Source organism: Oncorhynchus kisutch, linkage group LG17 (assembly GCF_002021735.2).
Source record: "Oncorhynchus kisutch isolate 150728-3 linkage group LG17, Okis_V2, whole genome shotgun sequence".
NCBI lineage: Eukaryota > Metazoa > Chordata > Actinopteri > Salmoniformes > Salmonidae > Oncorhynchus > Oncorhynchus kisutch.
Window position 1 is genome coordinate 14,720,233 of NC_034190.2, and position 18,160 is coordinate 14,738,392.

At 40.5% G+C, this 18,160-nt stretch overlaps 1 protein-coding gene across 2 annotated transcripts in view; it reads left to right on the top strand.

Moving 5' to 3' along the window:
* Positions 1-1,194: 1,194 nt before the first annotated feature.
* Positions 1,195-18,160, top strand: part of zgc:85777 (acyl-CoA/acyl-ACP dehydrogenase) — a 47,554-nt gene continuing 30,588 nt past the window's right edge. The window contains exons 1-4 of one of the 2 annotated variants that reach the window (XM_031795153.1): positions 1,203-1,267; positions 1,567-1,668; positions 2,064-3,206; positions 13,442-13,562. In XM_031795153.1, coding sequence (XP_031651013.1) covers positions 3,024-3,206; positions 13,442-13,562 — 304 coding nt within the window. In that variant the 5' untranslated portion in view covers positions 1,203-1,267; positions 1,567-1,668; positions 2,064-3,023. Of the gene's footprint in view, positions 1,268-1,566; positions 1,669-2,063; positions 3,207-13,441; positions 13,563-18,160 lie in introns of those variants that run through there. The other variant, XM_031795154.1, reaches the window with a different exon arrangement.

The window sequence follows — 18,160 nt, forward strand, 5'->3', positions numbered from 1 at the left end:
TGGTCCTCCAATAATTGGTATCTGAAAAATCATAATCGGTTGACCTCTACTGGAGAGACCTGAAAATAGCTGTGCAGCAACTCTCCCCATCTAACCTTACAGAGCTTGAAAGGATCTGCAGAGAAGAATGGGAGAAACTCCCCAAGTACCGGTGTGGCAAGCTTGTAGTGTCAAACCCAAGAAGACTCGAGGCTGTAATCGCCGAAATTTCTCATCCTAATATTTATATATTTCTTAATTCCATTCTTTCACTTTTAGATTTGTTTGTATTGTTGTGAATTGTTAGAATACTACTGCACTGTTGGAGCTAGGAACACAAGCACTTCGCTACATCCGCAATAACATCTGCTATATGTGAATGCGACTAATTCAATTCGAGTTGATGTAATAACATAAAATCATGCACATAAAATCTTCATAATTCATAAAGGTCATGTTAACTGACTGATATTAACACATAGAACAAAACATATATGATCTCATAAGCCTGTGTTAACCTCCAAAACCCATTTCCCCCCCATTAATAAAAAAAGAAATGTTGGGACTACAAGCTGGCAAGCTCCATACTCCCACACATTTTTTCTGTCTGCATTTTCCCTCTGCACTGACATGTAACCTTGCTACATCTAAAAGCCATAGAAAATGTAGGCTAATAGATCCATAGGCTACACATCTCTACACATGATGGTTCCATGTGGCTCAGTTGGTAGCACTTACAATGCCAGGGTTGTGGGTTTGATTCCCATGGGGGCTCAGTATCAACATGTATGAACTCACTACTGTAAATTGCTCTGGCTAATAGTATCTGATAAAATGTCTAAAATGGATCCATCTGTTGTAGTATCTTTCCTTAGTCTATGCTTTTTTATCTGCACTGAAAACTCAGATTAGCCTTCTTGTCATGCTAACCTGAACTGCCGTGTCATTCCCCTTGACCCATATCTGCATTGGAACAGTGAAGAGAATCACAGGCAAAATATTGTTGGTATCCACATCCTGTTCATATTCTTCCACTCTCATCGCAATTCTTAGACATCATAACAACACAACAGCCATGTGGTTTAAAAAAGAGACTCATAACAGACACCTGGAGAGTGGCCCTATGGCCTCTACTATGATGCTGCAGTGTTGGATTAAAGGGCATAGTTTTAATCAGATTAAGAGATTAGGATGTTTATGCAGATTACTTTATAACCCGGATTGAGGGAGAGGAGAGAGATTTCTCTGGCAGTATTCAGAGGTGGAAGACAGTTACCCATAAAACGCAGTGAGTATTTTTTTTTCAATTAATATAAATATTTGATAATTAATGTTATTACATTCATTAATCTAGCAAGCATAGGGAATGGATCATCTGAGTGTAGTATTGGGGGCAATTTCTATAAAATAAAATAATATCCACAACCCTAATCAACAAAATAACAAAAGATACACAACCTAATGCATACAATGATGATTGTCATGGTTCTACGAGACACATTCTAAAATAGTTTTTGTGAGTGTGGCTCTTCTTTAAGAATATGTTTACCTTCCCTTTGGCAACATTGTATTTTTATTATTTGACAGACAATGCCGGGGGTGATAAATATGGATGAGTTGACAGACGTGGATAAGGCTAAAATGGAAAGAGACCAAAAGAAGATTGAAGTCAAGCTTGAGAGATGGATGGTAAATTTGACACCTTACTTTGATTGATAATTTTTCCAATTGTAAAAGTAATATCTATGTAATAATAATAAGCGGGATAGTAATACATTTGTACTGTATTTTAAACATGGATAAAAGCCATGAAATGTTCCAAAGTGGAATGGATTGGTCATCAAAAGAGACTGTAATGACAGGTAACCTAGCGGTCAGGAGACAGTAACTGAAAAGTCGCTGTTCATGTAGTTGGCTCGGGGATTCAAACCAATCTGTCCATGTGCCCTTGAGCAAAGCATATAACCATAATTGCTCCAGTAAGTCGCTCTGGATAAGAGCGTCTTCCAAATGACTCAAATGTAAATGCATTCTTGATATTACAGTTGTGTGTGTTACATGTTAACCCTTCTTTTGTATGACAGACGTCTAAGTGCTGTACTGAGTTTATGGAGGCGGTTCAGGCCGGTGTAGAAGAGGACACTCTGGTCAAAGGCATCGCAGAAGACAAGAACCCATTCAAGGAGTTGAAAGGTGGATGTGTCATCTGCTGAAGAGGACAGGAGTCAGAACAGACAGTGGAGCTTTTCTTTCACTGATTAGACCCTCTCTAGTGCCCAAGGACATGCCCCCTTCCTAGGAAACATAGCTGGATCACCAATAGCTAACCGAGAGGAGATGGTAAAAAAACAAACAGATGTAAATACATCTAAATCTCATGAAACCATGTAAATGAATCCTTCTAGATTGTGATCCCTCCTTGGAGTGATGCAGGAAATAAGAGTTGTTTTTGGAATGATTGTCAGAGGTTTGTTGGATGGTTTATATTGTCAGTAAAGAGCTTGTCTCCCATGAGACTGTCTATAGTCTGAGTGTGCACCATCTGTTTCATTATTGGACAAAACCACAGTAATTAAATGAGCTTGTTTACAACTACAAGTCACACCGAATGTTGTGTGAAAGACAGAGTACTTTTACAGGCTTATAGACACATGCTTATAGACACAAGATGGTATTGACAAATCTGCCATCAATGGGGGAAAAAGTAGTTATGAAGGTAAGGAACATGTATGTTATGGGTAGCTCACCTGAACATCATGAAATCCCCCTTTCTAGCCTAAAGCTTTCTACTTTGACTGGCATGGCCTACTACTGCATTTATGCCGCGTTGAAAACAACTGGGAACTCGAAAGAAATACGAAATCACATCATGACGTCAGTGATCTTCAGGTCGGAAAGACGGATCTCTAGAAAAAGGCCCGCACAGAAATCGGAGATTTCAGAGTTCCCAATTGTTTTGAACGTGGCAATAGCCTGTGACACTACTAGTTGCGCATGTGCAGCTCATTGACGCACACACAACATTAACTGTTACTTGCACAGAAATGGCTCAGCGACTGAATTTGGTAGTAAGCCGTAATTTCTCCACATTAACCTCGCTAAGCAGTACAAGGAAGCTGGCTGAAAATGTGTCATCTAAACCCAAAACGGCCAGTGGTTCAGAGATAACGGCTGATCATTTACTCTACACACCAGAGCATTTTGCGTTGAAGGAATCTCTTAAAAAGGTATGCAAGACTGGTAGCCAGTTAGTTAGCGTACCATTACAACAATGAACCACATAATAATAAAATCATGATTCAATTTCACACAAAGTTAATAATAATATAGCTTTCGTGGATGTGAATATTGGTAGTATAACTTGCAAATGATAATCGCACTTTAAGGACCAAGAAAGTAGGTGAGAGGTCACTAGCAGAAAGGCTAACTCGACACAAACGACTCTTTCTAGTCGTATTATCTGAATAAAGTTTCAGTTCTATCCTACGACAATATTTCGCAATATTACAAGCACCACAACCTGAACAAAACAGAAAAAGCTGCATTAGTTGGATACAGCCTTGTGGGAGAAAAAAACAAACATCCACTGACTCACGTGACGTTTGTCTGAATTTGACATAGATACAGTACTTTGTTATTGTAGTTATATATCAATCAGATTCGTTTTATACCACTTATAGACAACCAAATATTAGTGTTATTTATGAAATATTGCACTACAATTGTAACCCTCGTTATGGTTGAAACATTTTGCTGCGTGGTTGAAACAAACATCTCCGTGTTTCTGTCACAATCAGCGACAGCGAATTTTTTTGTCAATCAATATTTCAATGTCATTCATTCAACCTGCCAAGCATCAAGCACATGTCGTATTCACACACAACTGTCCCAATGCATTTATAACTGGAATTTTGTCAAATTAATCTACCTCTGATTTTTGCCTGTTGTTTAATCTCTGAGTAGAATGTGCTTCATAAACCTGTACTTGAATATTCATCAGGCTTATTGAAGGCAACCCTGGTCCTGGAGTGCTACAGGTATGTCAGGTGTTTTGAGTTATAGGCTGTGTTCAAGAGCATCAAAACCATAATGTATCTTGGGTAAATTGTGACTGACTGACTAGTCTACAAATAATAAGTAGTTATTTAACTAGGCAAGTCAGTTAAGAACAAATGATTATTTATGATGCAAGGTGATTTGTAGATTAGTCAGTTGGCAGTCGACTGCACTGTCAGCTTAACTTTTTGCATTAAACCTGACTGACCAGTAGGTGGAATTTAGCCAATCATTAAAGTAGAACTGACAGTGTTTTAACTACTTTGCAGATATGAAACAAACAATCATAATATCAGTCAAAAATATAAAATTCCCTGTTTATACCACAAAACCATAAGAGGTTTTAAAAAATAGGTTTTATTTGACCAAAGATTCCATGATGTACAGTAAGGCATTGTTGGCAGAATAGATGGATGCAGTTCAATACATGAGTAATATAATAGGCTACATCTGGAGCCAGTCTGTCTTAATTGTTCTGTTATGGTATTACGCACCTGGCCTCTCCGCTGCCATGTCTATTCATTTTCAATCTTGTTGAGTCCCAGGAAAAACCAGAATGCAAAAGCTTGTTGGACACTTATTTTCTTTAGCCTACTAATAGCCTATTGGAGGAGAGATGAGCGCTTTTGCTTGCTTGCTGAATGTAAAATAGGCTACAGTATTAGCAGGCGGGGAGTTGGAAAGGAGAAGCCCATATTTTCATATATTAGGCATATCTTAGCACTGGGCTACATCCTGACAAAATACACCATCTGAGTAGCCTGCTAATGTACCTTTCTGGACCTTCTAAACTGTTGAGAATAGACCCAAACTGATCCAAATGGTTGCATGATAAGGCCTAGGCTGTAGGCCTATGCAGTTATTTCGACATGAAACAAAACAGGTTATTCAAATTAGCCTACATCACTGCAGTTTACAGCCCTAGACAATAATTGTGTATTGACTTGATAACAATAATATATTCCTCATTACATGGTGTTGTAGCCTAGGTAGAAGAATGTTCTAGTCTAAAACCTTGGCCTTAACTAGGTTTTACTGTTCAAAAGTTTGGAGTCACTTAGAAATGTCCCTTTCATTTTTTTTAAGGGCACCTTTTTTTGTCCATTAAATTAAAATAACATCAAATTGATCAGAAATACAGTGTAGACATTGTTAATGTTGTAAAGGACTATTGTAGCTGCAAACGGCTGATTTTTAATGGAATATCTACATAGTTGTGCAGAAGCCCATTATCAGCAACCATCACTCCTGTGTTCCAATGGCACGTTGTGTTAGCTAATCCAAGTTTATGATTTTAAAAGGCTAATTGATCATTAGAAATCCTTTTTGCAATTATGTGAGCACAGCTGAAAACTGTTGTTCTGATTAAAGAAGCAATAAAACTGGCCTTCTTTAGACTAGTTGAGTATCTGGAGCATCAGAAATTTGTGGGTTCGATTACATGCTCAAAATTGCCAGAAACAAAGAACTTTCTTCTGAAGCTCGTCAGCCTATTCTTGTTCTGAGAAATTAAGGCTATTCCATGCGAGAAATTACCAAGAAACTGTAGCTCTGGTACAACGCTGTGTACTACTCCCTTCACAGAACAGCGCAAACTGCCTCTAACCAAAATAGAAAGAGGAGTGGGAGGCCCCGGTGCACAACTGAGCAAGAGGACAAGTACATTAGAGTGTCTAGTTTGAGAAACAGATGCCTCACAAGTCCTCAACTGGCAGCTTCATTAAATTGTACCTGCAAAACACCCGTCTCAATGTCAACAGTGAAGAAGTGACTCCGGGATGCTTGCCTTCTGGCTGTCAGCGGAGCCTTGTCTGCCAGTTAAACAGTTAATTCAGCCTCATTTACTGCCTTTTTAGAAAACATAGCTGATATGGCTGACTTGTTTAAACAAATGTGGTTTCTACTGACAATTGATGTACCAAACTATGGCATAAGGGAACGATGAGTGGACAAGAGGCAATCCGTAATTTCGATTAATTATTTGTTTAGCACTTTCAAAATGTCCAGTGGCAGAATTCAGAACATGGGCCATTCCTGCAGTATTTGCGCTGTACACCAAGTCAGAACCGTAGGATAAATAACGGGAGCATATAAGCAGACAATGAAAGCTCTTACAATATTCGATGATGACATTTCTCTAAAACAGGCTATAGGCTAATTAAGAGGTGAAAAGGTACCAAATTATTAGCGTGAAGCACATGGGCTACTAACAGCTTACTACACAACATACACTTACTGTAGTAATGTTATTACTTTCTTAGCTACAGTATGCATATTGCCCTGGCATTACACATAATTTATACAGCAGCGTACAATACATTTTTGTACTCACCTTGTGCTGTGGTCGCGTCCTTCCAAACCACTCATTGTTGAATTTGTGATTTCCAACTTGTGTAATGTTTATGTCCAATGGCCGATGAACACCGATACGTTTTGTCTATAATTTGTGATTCATTATGATGACTGCTAGCTAAGATTCTGAAAGTATGATGTTGACATGATCAGTCCAATCAAAGCTACTATAAATATAATGTGATTTGACGTCATTTTATCTGTGGCAAATAACCTTGATCCTTCTTGGATGGCCACTTTTAATGTAAAGCAATGTCAGCAGCCAAAGGGCGAGAATTTTAGAGGTCTCCTCTTACACTTCGCGGTGACGTAGTTTCCCCATGAGTGGCAGAACACTGAGCCAATCACGGCACAACACTCCATATTTTCTGCTTGCTTGCCCCACCACCACAGAAAGCACTGAGCCAGGCAGAAACACCTGCATTTTGGAGCTGCCTTACTCAAGAAAACAAAAAAGAGACCGTGTTTGTTTGCGGCTTTATTAAGTCAATTATATATATATATTTTTTTTAAACATTGTTTACAAACTGATATGTGACACATTAATGCCAAAATAACATGCAAAACAGGCAAGCCCAATTTTGTCATTGTATTTATTTATTATTTTTTTGCAAAAAATGTGGAGCTCAAAACATGTGGGGCTCAAAATAGGTGGGGCGTTAACAGGCTCTGCCCCACCTTCCCTGAATGATGGGTCGCCACTGGATTTAATCAATAGTGGAGCTTTGCATGGCCGGGAAACACAGGGCGCAGCCTGGAGGAATGCACTACAGATCTGCCATTTCATAATCTGGTTACTTGTTTTTCTTGCACTTTGACAGGTAGCCTATAGCCCTAATATTTAGCTAATGAATCGCCGAATATCTAGCCTTTAATTAGCTTCTTACTTCGGCTACACATCACTAGCACCTCTTTTCCAGCTGTTCCCGTGCGCAACAAGCAATAGGCTACGCAAGCCTCTCCGCAATAGGCCGTTTCTCTTCTCTTGAAATCCCAGGAAAAGCTATAAGTTACAAAAGCGACAGGACATTTTAAATATGTTTTTATACTAGGCCTAAAAGCTTATTTGTGAAAAGAATCAGGCTTGCTCTTTTAATTGCTGAATGTAAAACAGGCCAACAGCACAGAAAATGCATGCTGGGAAAGTGTAGGAGAGGTAGTGCATTGGTGTGATCACTTTTGGCCAGTTATGATAACATTGTTGCTCCCATGCTTTGCAAATAGTTGCACAGGACAGACAGAGATGAGCACAGTGAAAAAGAAGAACCAAAAGAATTATGGAAATCACTTGATCAACAAGGCAGTGACATACTGTAGACCTAAAAATATGCGTAGGCTAAAAAGTGTTGTCGAATTGCTACAATTAAATATGAGTTACTATATTATTTTTAATTAGGCCTACATGTGCATTGATGTATTATTTGCTATTGTCAGTATGACAATGAACACACCCTGAAAGCACTGAATGGTCTGAACCAGTATCTGTGTGTTAGAGACCTCATAAATGGTCTTGTTACCACCTAATTAATAGCAGCGCGTAGGATGTGTTGATTAACTGGTGTAGGACTGTAGATCAATAAACTATAAACTTTCCTCTAGTGTGGATGCTCACCCACATTTTATAGTTATGTAGCCTATTGTTTATCATTAGTTATCGTTGTAGTTATTGGCTTGGTGGATGGCCCGGGCCTTAACTCTGACAAAACACAAATAACGTTATTATTACAACAGAACTAGCCTACTAGTAAATAGCTAACGTTAGCAAACTTGAATTTAATAAATATCAAATTAGAATTTTATTCTCTATAAATAGACTCTTTCAAATGATTTACTCTTGCAAGTTTGCCACCAGTGTGCTGCGCTAGGGACATAAAGCAGAAGTCTAATCCATCACTTCCGTTGTTTGGCTGTGTCCATAGCAACGTTCGAAAATGAGGTGGATAGGTCATTCCCAAACATTCTAAGAATTTATTAACCATATCTTAGTGCTCGCTTGTTAGACAATGTAAAAAATGTGTCCTATTCTTCCTGTGGGTGTATATGAACATATTTGAATAAGATTTAATGTTGCTAAAACGCTGTCCGTTCCACTTGAATGTTTATCATGAGTGACTGCATCAGGTGTATGATGCCTAAATGGGACCAGAGCCATGTATTTAGAGTTGGGCCAATGTGGTTTCTGCATTATGATGCATTTACATAACACGACAACATTCTATGACAGCCTAGTTAGCTCCTCATTAACAATATATGGGGAATATTTAAACAATGCTATGTAACTGAATGTCTAGAATTAGAACATTATTCAAAAAGTTGGCCTGTCTAAATATATGGCTGTGGTTGGGACTAGGCATAGGCTAACCTCTACAGTACCTGCAGCCCTATAAGACTATGGTTGCCTTCCGCTTTGCTAGACAGTCACCGGGGACAAAGAACTAAAAATACAGAGAGCCCATAAACAGAAGGAAATCAAGACAGGGACGTAAATGGAAATAAAATTGTTTTCTATTGTGACTTAAACCTCAAAGGATGCAGGGAGGTTGAAAATAAACGAACATGCGGAAGATGGGAAGGATATAAATCTAAAAGGAAATGAGAAACAAGATGAATACAACTCACCAGTGGGACAAATAGGACCTGTAGTTCATTAAAAGAATATAGTTGAGGGTTCCGTGCATTGTAAACTTGGTAGTGGCACACAAAAAAATCCTTGAATAACTACAAGGTCAGAAGTTCATAATCACATTGCAAATCCAATCAGAATATTCTAACCTGTTCTAACCTATGTTCCATTTTAGAGTAAAGTAGAACTTCTGAGATTACTCAATTTCAAATCCTTGGCTCAGTTATGAAATGATGACTGCCCTGAAAACATGTTTAAGTGATGTTACTGGAATGTTATTGCACTGTGCCCAGCTAGGTGTGAAACACAGCCATGTCAGGGGAAAGTAGTGTTCTTGACAGTGCTCTTGACCCCAACTTATAATTCACAGCTCTGTGTTGTGAAATTGTTCTGGTATGCAACTTTACCAGTCAAAAATAACCTTTATGTATGATTTATAGTCCCAGTAGACATGGACATTTCCCTTTCTAAGACCTAGCAGATCCTCCCCGTTCCCTTCCTCAGGATTTGAACTTTGTCAAATTGTGCATTTATTGCAGAGGAAGAGCGGTACCCGTACTCTGCTCATATCCGTCGTTTGGTCATTTCGATTATACTGTGCTTTGTTTCTCACAGGTTTGTTACTCATGCCTTCCCCTGGAGTGAGTGTAGTGTGTGTATAGTGTTATTGTTCTGTACAATCCCAGAAAGAAACTCATATGCTATAGACCTACCTGTCCTGTACTCGTAGGTTATACCTGTCCTGTACTCGTAGGTTATAGGTCTACCTGTCCTGTACTCGTAGGTTATACAGTAGGCCTAGCTGTTCTGTACTTGTAGGTTATACAGTAGGCCTAGCTGTCCTGTACTCATAGGTTATACCTGTCCTGTACTCGTAGGTTATACAGTAGGCCTAGCTGTCCTGTACTCGTAGGTTATACCTGTCCTGTACTCGTAGGTTATACAGTAGGCCTAGCTGTTCTGTACTTGTAGGTTATACAGTAGACCTACCTGTCCTGTACTCATAGGTTATACAGTAGGCCTAGCTGTTCTGTACTCGTAGGTTATACAGTAGGCCTAGCTGTCCTGTACTCGTAGGTTATACCTGTCCTGTACTCGTAGGTTATACCTGTCCTGTACTCGTAGGTTATAGGTCTACCTGTCCCCTGTACTCATAGGTTATACAGTAGGCCTAGCTGTCCCCTGTACTCATAGGTTATACAGTAGGCCTAGCTGTTCTGTACTCATAGGTTATACAGTAGGCCTAGCTGTCCTGTACTCATAGGTTATACCTGTCCTGTACTCGTAGGTTATACAGTAGGCCTAGCTGTCCTGTACTCGTAGGTTATACAGTAGGTCTACCTGTCCTGTACTCGTAGGTTATACAGTAGGCCTAGCTGTCCTGTACTCGTAGGTTATACAGTAGGCCTAGTTGTCCTGTACTCGTAGGTTATACAGTAGGTCTACCTGTCCTGTACTCGTAGGTTATAGGTCTACCTGTCCTGTACTCGTAGGTTATAGGCCTACCTGTCCTGTACTCGTAGGTTATACAGTAGGCCTAGCTGTCCTGTACTCGTAGGTTATACAGTAGGCCTAGTTGTCCTGTACTCGTAGGTTATACAGTAGGTCTACCTGTCCTGTACTCGTAGGTTATAGGTCTACCTGTCCTGTACTCGTAGGTTATAGGCCTACCTGTCCTGTACTCGTAGGTTATACAGTAGGTCTACCTGTCCTGTACTCGTAGGTTATAGGCCTACCTGTCCTGTACTCGTAGGTTATACAGTAGGTCTACCTGTCCTGTACTCGTAGGTTATAGGTCTACCTGTCCTGTACTCGTAGGTTATAGGCCCACCTGTCCTGTACTCGTAGGTTATACAGTAGGTCTACCTGTCCTGTACTCGTAGGTTATAGGCCTACCTGCCCTGTACTCGTAGGTTATACAGTAGGTCTACCTGTCCTGTACTCTTAGGTTATAGGTCTGTTTGTTATTCTTGGCTGGTAGAGGAGCCAGTTCTGTGTATGTTGCTATCCCTCCTTGCACAATCTTTTGGAATATGAAAACAGGCATTTTGGGGAGGCATTTTCCTCTTGGCAATTGTTCGTTTGTCTTGAAATGCCTTCAAACCCCCATGGAAAGCCAGAACTTGTGCTTTACTCTGGTTATGAACTCAGTCATATTTAATAAGACTGAATTTTAAGATTTTAGAACAAACTCCATCATGAACAGTGACTCGTGGCCCCTGACTGTGGCTTATGCACTGAAGGAAGCTGCATTACACTAAATTAGTAATATTCCTCACTTAACTGCATAATTATGGTGGTTTTAATTGCTTTTAATTTTCTCTCTACCTGCCATTGGAGAGTTGTTGTGCTCAACAGCAATGCTTGAATGCAGATTTATGGACAGGTTTGTCAAGGGTCTCTACATTAACTACCGAAATGGAATTGGGAGGAAGCACACGTCGTTGCCTAAAATCGAACTATTTTACATAGGCAGTATTAACTGTTTTGAACATTTCCGCCCAAAAACAGGTCTATTTTTATGAGGATGTAGACTTAGCAAAACAATTTCAGGTGGCTTGTTGAAACCAATTATGCATCGTAGATTAAATGCATATAGGCTATGTTAAACACTTAAAAGCTGATAGTAGTTGTACATTTAAGCTCTTCTACTGTACTCTATGCACCTTCAAAAAAGAACACCATCCATCTCATCATGCTGTTTATCTTTGCGAATGAGGTTAGCATATAAACATGTAGGCATCATCTCCCTCTAAGAAGTGGTTGAGTACGCAGAGAAAATGTGGGATGTTGATAGTGTCTTTTTAAGTAGTTTTCCAGCTGAAGACCTATTGGATGCACAAATCATATGAGTCAAGGGCTGCGTCCCAAATGACACCCTGTTCCCTATACACTGAGTGTACCACACACTAGGAATACCTTCCCTCAGAACAGCCTGTTCGTTGGGGCATGGATTCTACAAGGTGTCGAAAGCATTCCACAGGGATGCTGGCCCATGTTGACTCCTATGCTTCCCACAGTTGTGTCATGTTTGCTGGATGTCCTTTGGGTGGTGGACCATTGTTGTTACAAACGGGAAACTGTTGAGCGTGGAATAACCCAGCAGCATTGCAGTTCTTGACACACTCAAACTGGTGCACCTGGCACCTAATACCATACCCCATTCAAAGGCATTTAAATATTTTGTCTTGCCCGTTCACCCTCTGAATGGAACACACACACAATCCATGTCTCAAATGTCTCAAGGATAAACAAATACTTATTTTACTGGTCTCCTCCCCTTCATCTATACTGATTGAAGTCGATTTAACAAGTGACATCAATAAGGGATCATAACTTTCACCTAGATTCACCTGGTCAGTCGTTCATGGAAAGAGCAGGTTTTCTTAATGTTTTGTGTAAACAATGTATTGGGCACTGCTCAAAAGTAGTCCACTACATATGGAATTTGGGACGTACCAATGGTCTCTTTACACTCTCATATCTCTAGAACGGGAGTGTTCCGCTCCTCATCCCTTCACTCCCTAACAGTTTTCAAGCATGACGCAGGGGAGTTTGGCTATGGCCCTGCTATGAAGGGAATGCCCTCAGGTGGATTTAATATATTACTGTAGCTTTACATGGAGGATCTAATGTTTCACTTAATCTGAATCACTTCATCTTCATCTTCATCATTCCTGCACATCTCTATGTCCATGTGCTGGAGCTGGTATACTGTAACTGGTACAGTTAGTGTTATGGTGACTCCATAGGGAAATTAGATTTGATTTTTGGCTAACATTGTTAGATGCAAACGTAGGCTTGTTAGTCTCAAACTATATTATAATTGTTTCCCTCTTAATGACAAGAATTTGGATTGGGTTTGGGGAGCTAGGCTACATGGTAATACACTAATCCGATCTCTATCGGCATTCTTGTGAAACTGCAATAAAGGCTTGTTGACAGTGAGTGTAATAGATAGGTGGGAAGTAGCACACACAATAGCATCCCCCTCTTATCATAGTATGTATTCATCCATATGAGATGTTCTTTCAGTATGTTTTGTGTTCTTTTTGTATTCATTGATATGTAGACCTTAGTCTAGCAGTCTGCCAGTGATAGGTTACATAGACTGAAGTAGAGGCAGAACAGGACTGCTGAAAATACAGTTGACAACTTCCCGTTTATTTACAACTATGGACCGTTCTTAATGTGGTTCTGTCAAGATGGTGAGTCAATTTCCAAGTAAATTGTCAGGGGGAAAGTAAGCTATTTATCTTAACGTTCAATAGATTGGAATGAAATGTAATGTAAAAGTTAGTCTCACACAACCACACCATTGGCATACATATCCATTCTCACACAGACAACCTACGCCCAGGCCACGTAGCTCGTACCACACATACGTCTATGTGTTTGTCATCTTTCCCTCTGTCTTTGCGTGTGTTGTAGATCATCGACCAGGATATCAACCCCTATGTGGACCAATGGGAGGCAGAGGGGATATTTCCTGCCCACAAAGTCTTCAAGCTCTTGGGAAATGCTGGCTTTCTGGGTGTCAACAAGCCAGTTGGTATGAACTTCTTCTGTCTCTTCCTCTGTGAAATTGAATTGTCTCAAAAAAATCGCCCGGTTAATGACTTTTTCTGAGATATTTCTTTGCCTGGTTCTGATTCATTTGTGGGAAATTATGCTTAACATATTTCACTGTCTCCCCACTATAAAATTGTGTCAGTTGAAAGCACTTCCCTTTGAAGAGGGCAGCTAATTTCAGATGATAAAGATGGTTTAATTAATCTAGTGTTTTCATGAACAATCACCTGAATCAGAGTGAGATGAGGAGCAGCTTGAAAATAAGAAAATGGTGTAGCCTCGTAAAAGGGTCTCGAAAGATAAAGCAGCAGCAAGTGGTAATTAGTTCCTCATAGACCCCTAAGTGTCCAATGTGTCCAACTAGGCACTGATCTTCATCAAAACTCAACAGAAGAGCCTCAAGGGCTAGCGTGAGAAAATTAAGTAGAGAAATGTTGTTGCATACCAGACTCAAGATGATATAGGCCTAAGTAAGGAGTGCTTAGAGTGTCATTCTGGCTTTGACCCACTCCACTGAATATGTGGATGTGAGTAGCGGCCATATTGTGGTGAGTGTAGATATTTGCCCACTCGGAATGTGTGGAGTTACGTTCCACAAAAGCTGTCAGTCCTATTTCCATTTCAAATGCTGTCCTCTACCACCTGCAGCATAACTGAGGGGAAAAAGAGACTTTTTAGAACAACTTTGATTGTCGTATTTTAATCATATATAACACGTTTCAGAATTTAAAGTGGTGATTCACTCCTAAGTCTAATTTTGTCAAGATGTTTTCAGACCTCAAAAGAGGTCGAGATGGGTCCAAGTCACACTACACACCAATCTAGATCAAATACAGCATATCAACCCAATGACTAGAAAATACAACTAATCTCGACGAGATGAGGCTGGTGTAACCAAAGTGAAATTGCTAGCTAGTTGGTGCGATGTCAAAACATCTAACAAACTTTTATTTTGAAGTGAACTACTACAGAGAACAATGCAGTGGGTGTTGTTGGTCGTGGTGGGCCCTATGGGGAAATTGGCTCATAAATCTAGCTAGGTCAGAGAAGAGTGGGGCGAGCAGCTTTACAAAGTGCTAACTACAGAGCCCTTCAGCATTAACAGGCTGGATTAGAGAGAAGGGGGACAAGGAAGTCCCTGACACATCAGATTCCCAGATGGTATATTAGATAACCTCTTTATGGTTTATCCTACACTGTCAGAGACTAACGCGGAGACAAGACACATATTGCTAATAGCCTATATTGCTAATAGCCTATATTTCTGATAGCCTACAGTGCATTCGGAAAGTATTCAGACCCCTTCCCTTTTTCCACATTTTGTTACGTTACAGCCTCATTCTAAAATGGATGAAATTTAAAAAATCCTAATTAATCTACACACAATACCCCATAATGACAAAGCGAGAGAAAAAAAGTAAAGACATTTTTGAAAAATATATGTATTTTTTTACAGAAATACCTTATTTACATAACTATTCAGACCCTTTGCTATGAGACTCAAAATTGAGCTCAGGTGCATCCTGTTTCCTTTGATCATCCATGAGATGTGTTCTACAACTTGATTTGAGTCCACCTATGGTAAATTCAATTGGTTGAGCATGATTTGGAAAGGCACACACCTGTCTATACAGTGCCTTGCGAAAGTATTCGGCCCCCTTGAAATTTGCGACCTTTTGCCACATTTCAGGCTTCAAACATAAATATATAAAACTGTATTTTTTTGTGAAGAATCAACAACAAGTGGGACACAATCATGAAGTGTAACGACATTTATTGGATATTTCAAACTTTTTTAACAAATCAAAAACTGAAACATTGGGCGTGCAAAATTATTCAGCCCCTTTACTTTCAGTGCAGCAAACTCTCTCCAGAAGTTCAGTGAGGATCTCTGAATGATCCAATGTTGACCTAAATGACTAATCCATGACAATCCACCTGTGTGTAATCAAGTCTCCGTATAAATGCACCTGCACTGTGATAGTCTCAGAGGTCCGTTAAAAGCGCAGAGAGCATCATGAAGAACAAGGAACACACCAGGCAGGTCCGAGATACTGTTGTGAAGAAGTTTAAAGCCGGATTTGGATACAAAAATATTTCCCAAGCTTTAAACATCCCAAGGAGCACTGTGCAAGCGATAATATTGAAATGGAAAGAGTATCAGACCACTGCAAATCTACCAAGACCTGGCCGTCCCTCTAAACTTTCAGCTCATACAAGGAGAAGACTGATCAGAGATGCAGCCAAGAGGCCCATGATCACTCTGGATGAACTGCAGAGATCTACAGCTGAGGTGGGAGACTCTGTCCATAGGACAACAATCAGTCGTATATTGCACAAATCTGGCCTTTATGGAAGAGTGGCAAGAAGAAAGCCATTTCTTAAAGATATCCATAAAAAGTGTTGTTTAAAGTTTGCCACAAGTCACCTGGGAGACACACCAAACATGTGGAAGAAGGTGCTCTGGTCAGATGAAACCAAAATTGAACTTTTTGTCAACAATGCAAACCGTTATGTTTGGCGTAAAAGCAACACAGCTCATCATCCTGAACACACCATCCCCACTGTCAAACATGGTGGTGGCAGCATCATGGTTTGGGCCTGCTTTTCTTCAGCAGGGACAGGGAAGATGGTTAAAATTGATGGGAAGATGGATGGAGCCAAATACAGGACCATTCTGGAAGAAAACCTGATGGAGTCTGCAAAAGACCTGAGACTGGGACGGAGATTTGTCTTCCAACAAGACAATGATCCAAAACATAAAGCAAAATCTACAATGGAATGGTTCAAAAATAAACATATCCAGGTGTTAGAATGGCCAAGTCAAAGTCCATACCTGAATCCAATCGAGAATCTGTGGAAAGAACTGAAAACTGCTGTTCACAAATGCTCTCCATCCAACCTCACTGAGCTCGAGCTGTTTTGCAAGGAGGAATGGGAAAAAATTTCAGTCTCTCGGTGTGCAAAACTGATAGAGACATACCCCAAGCGACTTACAGCTGTAATCGCAGCAAAAGGTGGCGCTACAAAGTATTAACTTAATGGGGCCGAATACTTTCGCAAGGCACTGTATAAGGTCCCACAGTTGACAGTGCATGTCAAAGCAAAAACCAAGCCATGAGGTCGAAGGAATTCTCCGTAGAGCTCCAAGACAGGATTGTTTCGAGGCACAGATCTGGGGAAGGGTACCAAAAAATGTCTGCAGCACTGAAGGTCCCCAAGAACACAGTGGCCTCCATCATTCTTAAATGGAAGACATTTGGAACCACCAAGACTCTTCCTAGAGCTGGCCGCCGGGCCAAACTGCGCAATCGGGGGAGAAGGGCCTTGGTCAGGGAGGTGATCAAAAACCTGATGGTCACTCTGACAGAGCTCCGGAGTTCCTCTGTGGATATTGGAGAACCTTCCAGAAGGACAACCATCTCTGCAGCATTCCACCAATCAGGTGGAAGCCACTCCTCAGTAAAAGGCACACGACAGCTGCCAAAAGGCACCTTTTGAGAAACTTGTTTCATGAGAAACAAGATTCTTTGGTCTGATGAAACCAAGATTGAACTCTTTGGCCTGAATGCCAAGTGTGACATCTGAAGGAAACCTTGCACCATCCCTATGGTGAAGCATGCTGGTGGCAGCTTCATGTTGTGGGGACGATTTTCAGCGGCAGGAACTGGGAAACTAGTCAGGATCGAGGGAAAGATGAACGGAGGAAAGTACAGAGAAGATCCTTGATGAACACCTGCTCCAGAGCATTCAGGACCTTAGACTGGGGCAAAGGTTCACCTTCCAACAGGACAACAACCCTAAGTACACAGCCAAGACAACGCAAGAGTGGCTTCGGGACAATGTCCTTGATTGGCCCAGCCAGAGCCCAGGCTTAAATCCGATCTAAGATCTCTGGAGATCTGAAAATATCTGTGCAGCAACGCTCCGCATCCAACCTGACAGAGCATGAGAGGATCTTCAGAGAAGAATGGGGGAAACTTGTCATACCCAAGAAGACTCGAGGCTGTAATTGTTGCCAAAGGTGCGTTAACAAAGTGCTACGTAAAGGGTCTGAATACTTATGGAAATGTAATATTTCAGTTTTCTATTTTTTTTTTATTGTGCAGAAAAACCAGTTTTTGCTTTGTTGTTATGGAGTATTGTGTGTAGAATGATGGGGGGAAAACTATTGAATGAATTTAATTATTTAATTTAATCTGGCCTCTGCCTTGCTTGCACAATGAACCCCCCCCCCCCCCCCCCCCCCCCTTGAAGTGTCTTGCCAATCGCCATCATTCAAAAGCTAGTAATTCGGTGGCGCAACTGGCGACACTTCAGGCTGAGGATATACCCATGTGTTACACCCAAATCGAAGAGAACCTGTCAATCACAAGCCTTGTGGGCATGTCCCAGAACATCGATTTCCCTTCTTGCAATACAGAGGGCAAGATATGTCATTGTTTATAAAGGATTTCAAAACACTGTAGCTGAGTGGTTTGTTAGTTGTATCAATGTTTTTGTCCTCTAAATTCGAGGTCGACCGATTATGATTTTTCAACGCCGATACCGATTATTAGAGGACCAAAAAAGCCGATA